The sequence below is a fragment of the Limulus polyphemus genome, unplaced genomic scaffold (assembly GCF_000517525.1).
Source record: "Limulus polyphemus unplaced genomic scaffold, Limulus_polyphemus-2.1.2 Scaffold325, whole genome shotgun sequence".
NCBI classification, from domain to species: domain Eukaryota; kingdom Metazoa; phylum Arthropoda; class Merostomata; order Xiphosura; family Limulidae; genus Limulus; species Limulus polyphemus.
The window spans coordinates 364,515-375,513 of NW_013665935.1; the positions used below are offsets into that span (position 1 = coordinate 364,515).

Genomic DNA, 10,999 nt, shown 5'->3' on the forward strand with positions numbered 1-10,999 from the left:
CTTTTAAAACATAACTATTTATAATGCTCCCTAATAATAAAAAATAAATTACAGTGAAAGCAATGAAGATTTTGTAGGTTTTTGAACCGAACTAAATAACAGTAAACCTTTTTTTTATTTACGGTATTTTCTTATTTTGATGTTTTGAGCTCTTTTGTGTTTAGAACAATATATACTAATTTTTAAAGTATCAAATTGAATTTTTGTTCAATAAAAATCTTCCAAATGCGACTGTAGCTTTTTTCCCCAAAACTTTGTCTTCGAAATAAGGGTGCGTCTTTTACACCAGTGTTTCTTATATTCCGAAAAATACGGTAACTATTTCTTCTCAAATAATACAATTTTAAAGCAAAAAGTGATATCAACTGTTTGTTTTGAATTTTCGCGCAAAGCTACACGAGGGCTATCCTCGTTAGCCGTCCCTAATTTAGCAATCATCACCACCCACCGCCAACGACTAGTGAGATTGACTGAACATTATAACGCCCCCACGGCTGAAGAGGCGAATCTGTTTGGGCAGATTGCGAGTCGAGCTCCCTAACCACCTGGCCATGCCGGGCCTAGTGATATTAATGAATACTACACTTGATAAAAGAAAGTATAAGACAAAAAAATTACTTAGTCTGACGTCCATTATTGCTTGAAAAATAGTACCAATAGGCATATCACAAAAAGGTTACTAGAAATTTCTCTGTCGATGTTTATTACAATCCATATTTTTTCATCTTGTAAAATCTGTCAACAAGGCATTTCAATATACCAATCTTTCGTGATGTGAAATAAACACGACCCTGTTAATTAATCTTACTTTTATAACAAACTGGAATAGTTTACCCCAACGTGGCTAAGCGGTAAGCTTGAAGACTAATAATTTACAATGTTAAAAATCGTGTTATAATACGCGCGGTGGACATAGAACAGATAGCCCATTGTATATCTTTGCGGTTAAAAACAAACGAACTTCGAAAGGCTGTCCAGTTTTATGCCCCCATCTGTCGACAATGTCTCAAACCAACGAGTGCAAAAATGTTATAATATGATATATATATGTATAAAGGATGAAATCAAAACTTTTGTGATATTGTTGTGTAAAAATATCTTTGTGTATATATTTTTGCTGAAATAATTTGGTTAGTTAGATGCAGTGCGTAATACAAGCCAGTACGCTGCCATAGGCGATTAAATCGGTAAATTCTGTACAACCAGTATTCAGTTTCATTATAGCGATTAAAGATTATAAGAATATAGAATTAAAGAATATAGCATTTTAGGTTTTCTTAAATATGCAGCTGATAATTAACTTTATACTACGGTGAGATTTAATGACTTAGTAAAATTATACTCTGAAAAATATGGCCTTTGTTTTTGGTTTGATTCTTAAATCATCTAGTTAATTAATAAATTTACTTTAAGTTCAACACATTAATGAATTTGCAATATAATACTGGTGCACCTGTAGGCCTTGTTGAACTTTATTTTTAAATCTGGTGTTCATGTTTTAACGGAGATAAATAGTATTATACAAATATTATAACTTATACAAGTTAAGGTTATTGAAATCAACTTGCATTCGTGTAGTATTAATATTTAATTTTTAGCATTTTAAAACATCATTATTTTAATCCAACTTCTCTAATTATGTTTTTAGTTATGTGTAACAGTGGAAATTGATTTGGCCTTTCCGTCGGATGTTGGTGAGTTGGAAGATGGGCTATTTCGGTTAGATTATTTACCTCCACATGGCTATCCTTCTCCAAACTTCACATTTATTGCAGAAGCTGCAAACAGTATTGTAATAGCCGATGCATTGCCTGGGAAAGATTATACATTTTACTTGTATTATACCAATACCTCTTTAACCAACTGGTTGATATGGACGGCCACCTTAGCAACAGGTACATTTCTCATTGTTTTTAATTTGCCATAAGTTGTTTAATTTATAATTTATATATGTTACTGTGTATTGCCTGTCATGTAGGTGTTGTTATTTTTACTCTTGACATACTCTTTAACTGCTCTTTGAAGCTTTTATTCTGGTAAGTATGCTGAAAATTTATTAGTGAAATGCAGGGAGTAAAAAAATTGTTCTAAATATTTCACAATTAAGTTGTATGGTTGAGTGTTTTTCAAATACCACAAAGACACTTTTTTAAATTTATGTATATATATATATTAATGTTTTGTAAAGAAAGCATAAAATAGAAAGCATTTGGAAGTGTAACCCACTTAAAAAAAGAAAACAAACTTGTTTAACTCCAGGTATAGCAGTGTCTTTCATTTACCTAAGTTTACATGCCAGATATTTACATTAATGTTTTCATGATTGGTTTTCTCTACAAATATTTGTTAATAAAAAGTTTGAAAGACTTAACATTCCAGGCAAATTTTATAAGAAAAATTCCAGATAATTCATTAAAACTGAAAATATATTAAAATTTAAATATCCCTTTTTCTAGTTTATAGTAATATGTATTACATACTATCCTTTCATTACATTATTCAGAAATTTTTAGTTGAAAATTATTAGGCTTAGTGTCTGGTGGATCTTGATTCTGCTTTGATATGCTTTTCTTTACACTTTATATACACTTTGTTAGGGTTAAAGTGCACATAGTGAAGTTCTGTCTGACCATCAGGATATATAAATGTCAAATATTTGTCAATGACACTGAATATTAATAGTCATTAATAAGATGATAGATTTATAGGAAACTGTACTTTCTAGTACATTATTTCTTGGCTTCACCATTTTTTTGTCAAAATTCCAATACATAGTATTCATGAGAAATTACTTATTTATATTTTACTGAAAACTATCTGTACATCAAAATATCTCCAGTGAAAATATTATTAAGCATTTTTCCCATCAAACTGTACAGACTGTACCCTCTCAGGCAAGACCCCTCATTATCCCATTCCAGAATAATCACAGTACAGTTTCCCCACACATGAACTACTGCAGTGTTTCTGCTATATTCAGTCTGCAGGCTCATATTAGTATTTTTTTCCTCCCAAATTACAAGATGAAACAGTATTTTTACAGCAGGATTGTAAATTCAGATCTAGTATTGATACTTTAGGCACACTCAGTTATAAGCATGGAACAGAGAAAGAAAAGGTCAGCATCAGTTTTCTTAGTTTAATGAAAAACTGATGAGGTTTAACAAAATATTCATTATACATATATATAAATAGTGACAGATGAAATCATCATTATTAAAATAAGTTAATATTATTTGCTAAAATACAATATGGAATTGTATGTTTTTTCTTGTTAATTGCACACACACACACACACATACTTCATTCACTATACGATGTACCTATATATCTTCTGTCAAGTCAAGAAATATATATATACACACACACACACACATTACTGTAATGTGTATATCTGAACAGGCTATGTTCCACTTCATAAAAGGATAGTTATGACTGACGTATTAAGAATGGACCACATTTTAACACTACATATCAGAGGTGAATAATATATAAATTAATTAGTTAATAAACATGTAAATGCAATCATTACATCCTGCTGTAAACTGGTCTATTTATACATCTTGTAGTATTTAATTATTAAAAGTAATACATCATTCAAACCAAAATTATTTATTATTGCAAAAACAGACATTTTGTTACATGTTTAACCACATTTTTGTGGGTCATCATCAGACATAAGACTAATACATAATAGGCTACCAATGCTAGGCTAACTTATGTGTACAGGAGTAGTATTTTTTATTATTTGTTTATCAAGATCTAGTAGTTTTCTCCTCTGTTTGGGGATTTGTACACTTGTAATAGATGGCTAACTTTTCCAAAGTTGTATCACCTATATAATTATTTATTTTTGGTCAAGATTATTCTCATGGCTTTGTTATATGGTTGTTGTCCACAACTGAATTTTGTCTAGTTACTTATGGTGATATAATCGTAATTTGATATTAGTGATGACATTATCAAGTGATCAAATGTGATTTCTTGCTGGCATTGTTTTCTCAAGAGGTTTAGGCTGAGTTTTCAAAGAGCTTGTGATGTAAGATGCTGCTATGATGTTTTCTTATGTGGAGTGGTTTGTTGAACTGAATAAGATGAGCTTCTAGGGATGTGTTTTGTATCTCTTTTTCACTTTGATCTGTAGGTTGAATGTTGCGATGACATTACTGGAGCTAATTTGGTAGTGACAAGAATATTTTTAGACTAAAACTATATTAGAGCCCTAGTAGGAAGTGAAGTAAAAAAAAGGTAACAACTCAGGCTTTAACTAAACTAGCATCACAAAACATGTTCTTCATGAGAATTTTAAAAGTTAATTTGCATGAGTAAGGCATGTGACTGGGCATTAAGTTTTGAAAGCAAGAAGGACAAATCTACATTTTCATTTTGGAAGAAGTTCTTATAATCTTTGTATTATAACAAATCACACATGTTTCTGTAGTTTATATGAAATAAGTAGAAATTATAGCAAATTAATTATATCACAGACAATTTTATTTTGAAAATTTCAGTGCCAGATCCTCCTACCAATTTATCAGTTAAGCCATTTTCAAGTAAAATAGTCAACTTATTCTGGGATCCACCAGCAAGAGGAGGTTATACTGAGTACCAATTAACTATCATCCCTTTGTCTGAAGAGGACGATTCTCAGATACGAAGCATAGAACTTGACAAAAATCCTATTCCATTTAGGCTACAAGATCTTACCCCTGGTGGCACATATGAAATTCAACTTTATTCACTGTTCAAGAACCAGAAATCATCACTGTTTGTGGCAGCAAATTTTACAACAAGTGTGTATGAAATATTTTGTTAGAATTATGATATAAGGTACAGGTATATGTACAGTAAAGAATTAAGATTTGTATTGTTCTGCTGTTTCATCAACATCTCTTGAGTATAAGGTTTTCTAAGAAAATATTCTAAAGTGAAGTAATCTAACTGACATACTTGTTCACTCAATTACAAAGGCACAAACTCCTTTAACTTAATATCTGTTACATTTGCTGGTGAAATATGTTGAGATCAAGATATTGTGCTGGATTAAACTAATTAATGGAAATCTATTTTCTATTAAATTAGAATACAATGATTTCATCTTAATAAGGTGAGAGAGCTAAAAAACCTTTTCTGGAACTAAAATAACTTTTTTAGTAGCTGATGTGAGCAGTTCAATAGTCATTATAGTGTACAAAAATAAAACTTGTTTCTTGAACAGTTATGTAACTTACGTATGATTATGTAAAGAACAAATACATTTCCTTTCTTTATGCTATTTCAATTGTGATATTCAGTCTTTTTTCCCCCCCATAGCACCAAACACTCCTGTACGGTTCATTGTTTGGTTTAGAAATGAGACTACTCTTCTTGTTTTATGGCAACCACCATATCCTTCTGGTATCTTTAGTCAGTATCGTGTAAGTATCAAACCTGAGGATTCTGATCAGTCAGTTGTATATGTTGATAAGGAAGGTGAACCACCTGGGCCTGCTCAGGCAGCCTTCAATGAACTTGTTCCTGGAAGAGCTTATAATATTTCTGTTCAAACTGTTAGTGGGAAGCAAGTTAGTTCACCAACAGTGGCAGAGTATAGAACAGGTAAATATGTGTTTTTTTTTTTAGATATTTGTTCAATAGTAGATATACCCTATGCCAGCATGTTAAAAATATAACTTTTGATTATTATCATGTTAATGTAACATTAAAAAGACAACAAAGTTGTCTATCTAGGCTGTCCTATCCACTAAGTTAAATAAAACCATAAAAAAAAACAACTCAAAGCCAACCCTTACCATTTAAATATTTATCAAGCTTTCCTTTAAGTTAACTGCATCCATTATATTTGAAGGCAACCCATTCCAGAGGCCAACCACCATTTTAGAAAAATTAAGCTGTTTTAGTTGAAGATTACTTCTTCCCTGCCAAATTTTATACTTGTGTCCCTCGTCTTACCATTCTCACCATTAAATATGAAAAAAAGATGAGGCATTAACATTATTAGTTCCTTTAACAATCTTAAAACTTACCAATCAGATCCTCATTAACTCTTCTTTTTTTTTCAAGAGAAAACAAGTTCAGAGATCTTAACCTGTCTTCATATGATAACATTTTCATCCCAGGTATCATCCTAGTAACCCTCCTCCAAACCCTTTCCAACAATTCAATGTCCTTTCTGAGGTAAGGAGCCCAAGACTAAACACAATATTCCAAATGTGGCCTAACCAATGACCACTAGACAATGATATCATAATCTCTTTATACTTGTATTTCAATATTTCTGTAGATGTAACATAAAATCCTATTTACCCTGCCACTAGTAATAACACATTGATTGGATGACTTAAGAGACTGATCAACCAGAACACCAAGATATTTTTCTTCTGTAACACTGTTAAGGTTATTGTTATAAAATCATACTCATAATTAAAATTGGGATATCACACATGCATTACCTTGCATTTATTGTTGTCAAAAGTCATCTGTCATTTATTCACTCAACTCACCAAATAATCCAAATTATTTTGTAATGCAGCACCCACCTTACAGCCAGCAGTACCTAAAACTTTAATGTCATCAGCAAATTTAAATAATCTGTTGACTATTCTTTCATCTGTGTCATTGATGTAAGTCAAAAAAAGCAAAGTCCTAATACTGATCCATGAGGTACCTCACTAATGACATTAATGCAGTTTGACTGAACAACCCTCTGCTTTCTTCCATCTAACCAGTTTTCTATCCAATGAGCCAACCTATCTTCAATATATCCAGAGATAACTTTTTTAAGAAGCCTTTTATGTGGCACCTTGTCAGATGCTTTATAAAAATCCAGATACACCACACATAGATACACCTGTACTCTCATCTACATAAGTAATAATCTCTTCAAAGAATGTCAGAAGATTAGTAAGGCAAGATTTTCCCCTAATGAAACCATGCTGAGTATCCAACAATATTTTATACTTTATTAAATGACTTTGCAAAGCATCTTTTATCAGACTTTCAAAATTTTTTTGTAGTTACTGGGGCAACTTTTATTACCTCTCTTGAAAAGAGGACTAATATTAACCAACTTCCAAACTTCTGGCACCTGCCCACTATTCAAGGACTTAGAAAAAATAACAGCAAGTGGCTCATGTACCCAATTCTTAACCTCTTTCAAAGCCCTTGGGTAAATATTATCTGGCTTAGGTGCTTTATCATTCTTTAAACTTCTCATTTTCTTAACAGTATTAATTAATATGATCATCTGATCAACTTTGTTTCCATCCAGCAGTTGTTCAGGTTGAGGAGTATTGCTTAAATCTTCATTAGTAAAAAACTGAAGAAAAAGTAGAAAATAATAACTCAGCCATCGCATGATCATCAGATATTAACCTTCCAGTATAATCCTTTCCTAACATTTTGCTAACGTTTAATAATGAATATGAAGAAATCTTTACCATTTATTTGTACATTTTCAGCCAACCTTTTTCATATAGTTTTTGATTTCTTAATTTGCCATTTAACGGACACTCTTGATGTTCTATAGTCCTTAACATCTCCCATCATTGCATTGAATTTAAACTTCTTATATTTATAATGCTTTTCTTTAATCTCATCCTTTATATCCTTTCTGAGCCAACCTGGTTTTTGCTTGTAGCTACCCTTTTTTGTCCATAAGGATATCTTGAATATTTAAAACATTTTTCTACATTTGATGAGTATCTCCAATTAATTCAGTTTCACAATTTACATCATATAATTCATATCCCATCTTTTTCAAAATTAGCTTTTTTGAACTTGAAACCAAAATCTCATTATTTCTTATCACCATATGAAGCAAAACACCAAACTTAATTGAGCAATGATCACTTGTACCCAGATGTTCCCCAACCTCTACTCTATCAACCATTTCTTTATTAGATGCTAACAATAAATCTAAAATAGCATTGTTCCTAGTAGGCTCTCTTACAAATTGTGGAAGAAAACCATTCTGTGGAAGAAAACCAAACAATTTCTAAAAACCTTTCTCCCTTAAGGTTTGACTCTAAACATTTTCCAATCTATATGCCTGAAATTATATTCTCCCACAATTGTAACCTCATTCATAGTTGAATTCTTTATCTCCATGTAGAGCTTCTCATTAATCTTATCAGTGCTCAGTAACATATTCAAAGTAAAAGCCTCCTCCTGTTATATCCAGTAACAGAAACCCAAACAGATTCAACCTCATTGCTATTAACTTCAATATATTCAACTTGAACAGGCTGTAACTCACATTTTACATATAAACCTACTCTTGACTCTGTTTTTAATACTCTATCTCTATTAAACAACCTATAATCCAGTATTTCAGAGAAACTTCTATCATCATAAATGTCTACAGTTAGCTAGATTTCAGTTATTTCCATTATATAAAAATCTTCTGTTACAACCAATGCATTATAGTCATCCATTTTATTATTTATACTTCTAGCATTACGATAAAACAGTTTAGTCTACCATTAAAACTACCTTTGCACCTTGTTCCCACACTATATCTCTCTCTGTATCTTATTTTTTCTTCATTATTATGATCCTATCCACTGTTTATTCCTAGTTTAAGGTTGCCCTTACAGTTGAGTTAATAGCTTTACAAACAAGCCAGCTCCTACCTTATTTAAATGTAAACCATCCATTCTAAAAAGTTCCCTTTTCCCATTGAACTGATCCCATAAATCCAATCAGCTCTTCCTTACTTATTAACCTAAGCCTAGCATTTAGCCCTAATGACATACTTATAATTTCATCCCTACAGTTAAGTCTTGGCAGTGTTATTATGGCAATTTTCTATGAATGCCTGTTTTAATGTCTTGTACGTAAAAATTAGCTCGTTTGATCTACCCTTCCCTACATCATTAACCCATGTAAGCACTCGAAAGACTGTATCACTAATAGCACCCTTTGTTATATCAGTTGGTCTGTCAGTTATATCCTCTACCCCTGCCTCTGGTTAGCATAATGTTACTGTTTTGCACATATACTCTTTAAAACAAAGCTAAATTTTTTCATTGCTGTTAATTTAATATAATCTTTATGAACATGTGCATATCCTGTTTATTGTTGTAAGCTATATTTTAATTTAGATGTTTTGCTAGAAGAAGTATGTCATGAAAATTAGGAATCGATAAAGTTCCTGCACTATGTAGAAACAAGGGTGCAATATAAATACAGATTCAGTGAAGTATTTAGTGCCAGTCAGTGAGTTATTCAGTTATTCAGTTCTGTGATTCAGTTAGTGAGCTAAAGAGTGTGTTTGTGGTTGATCAATTAGTAAGGAATTCTGCAGGGAAGCTTAAAAGTAAGTTAGGTATATGTACCATTAGTTTTGGAATTTTTACTCAAAGGCTAATTTGTAAAATTAGGTCTACAAATAGATGTAACCTGCAATCAGGGGCATATCTACGGAAAATAGTACCTATGGCAAGCACTGAAATTGTCCCCCTGTCCAAACATCTGACACCCATTCTTTAGATAACTTTACCATAATATCAGCCCAAAAATACAAGTCAAGCTCATTATTCTTTTAATTAACAAATTATGGCACTATATGAGAATTACAACTGCACCTTCCTTGCTTTCACTGATGCAAATTGGTCTATGATGTGCTCAAAGTCAGTTTTTCAGTTTCTTCTCTTTCTACACTCAGCAGATCAAGATCACAGAGTCTGCTTTGACAAATGGAGGTTCTCAAATACAAAAGTATTAGTTTTAAATTGCTGAATGATCTCTCACAGCTGGCGATGGAAACTGCGATAGTTAGCATTATCAGAATAGCAATTCAAAGGTTGGGGAAGACACTCTCATCTCCATACTGAACAATAAATCCGAGAAGTTCTTCAGGTCTTGATATTTTCGTGTTGGCCGACTTTATAGCAACATTCTGCAATTCAAAATTTCTTCATATAGCTGCTGTCCATCAACATCAGAGCTGTACAATTCGCCCAAATTTTCGCACTTCTTCTTTAGGTTGTTACTGTCGGTGCCATAACACAGTCACTTGATATCGAGAAGGAACCCAAACTTGGCGTCAGTGTCGTGCAAACGAGTGAACCTTTCATCCATTTCTCTGTGAAGATTGTCAAGTGTTCCCTTCATGACTCTTTCCATTTCCTCCTTCGTTATTAACCTAGCGTCTCTCGAGTTCTCATCAGCCATTTGTTTTTTTTGTCTCTGGCGTCTTTCAACTTCACTATTCCATTCTTGACAGAGATCAAGTCCTTCTACGAGTGACTCACTGACCAACACTTTTCTTTCATCATCAAAATGATCTTGTAGAGCTTTCAAATCCAGGGCTGCATCGTAGAAGTTCGTGCTAGGATCCTGCAGCCTCTTTTGAATACGGTCAATGCGAATGAGTACTTTGTTCCAATATCCTAGCAAAGTCAGAAGATTGTAACTCAACATGTGGTTATACAGCTGCCTTGCATCACTTCTTGTTTCACTTGTCTCGTTTTCATTGTCTGTCATGTCCTGGAGAACTTGAAGTATCTCCTCAAGGTACTTGTTGATGGGCTTCACTGCTTCTGTCCTTGCACTCCACCTGATTTCGGATTGTGACTTAACAACCACAGGCACAGCGTTTTTGAGTTTTTCTCAGTGCTGTATTGAACGAGAGAAGAACACATAGAGAGCTTCGATGATTCCAAAAAACGTGACCATCATTGTATCTTCCTTGGCTGCATGTACACCCACCAAGTTGAGTGAGTGATTGTCACAATTCACAAACACTGCCAGGTTGTGTTTCTCACTTATTCTTTGATGAACACCATTTCAGTGTCCAGCCATCACAGCAGCGTTGTCATAGCACTGTGATTGATAATCTTGTAGCTCCATTTCACTCTTCTCTAGCTGTTTCAAGATGTCTTCAACCAAGCTGTCAGCATCCTTCTGTCTTATCTGGATAAAACCAAGGAAGGACTCTGTAACATGGACTGTTTTCCTCTCAAAATCAGCTTTCACATACCTTACTACTTCTGAC

At 32.9% G+C, this 10,999-nt stretch overlaps 1 protein-coding gene and 1 long non-coding RNA gene across 3 annotated transcripts in view; one reads left to right on the top strand and one right to left on the bottom strand.

Moving 5' to 3' along the window:
* LOC106457395 (tyrosine-protein phosphatase 10D-like) overlaps window positions 1-10,999 on the top strand; it is a 122,782-nt gene that overhangs the window by 50,313 nt on the left and 61,470 nt on the right. For both annotated transcript variants that reach the window (XM_013916806.2, XM_022383294.1), the window contains exons 3-5: window positions 1,649-1,895; window positions 4,512-4,793; window positions 5,314-5,598. In XM_013916806.2, the coding sequence (XP_013772260.1) occupies window positions 1,649-1,895; window positions 4,512-4,793; window positions 5,314-5,598 (814 nt within the window). The remainder of the gene's footprint in view (window positions 1-1,648; window positions 1,896-4,511; window positions 4,794-5,313; window positions 5,599-10,999) is intronic.
* The window catches only part of LOC111085310, a 25,055-nt gene continuing 21,079 nt past the window's right edge, over window positions 7,024-10,999 (bottom strand). Inside the window, exon 3 of the long non-coding RNA XR_002610148.1 lies at window positions 7,024-7,211. This is a non-coding gene — a long non-coding RNA (uncharacterized LOC111085310). The remainder of the gene's footprint in view (window positions 7,212-10,999) is intronic.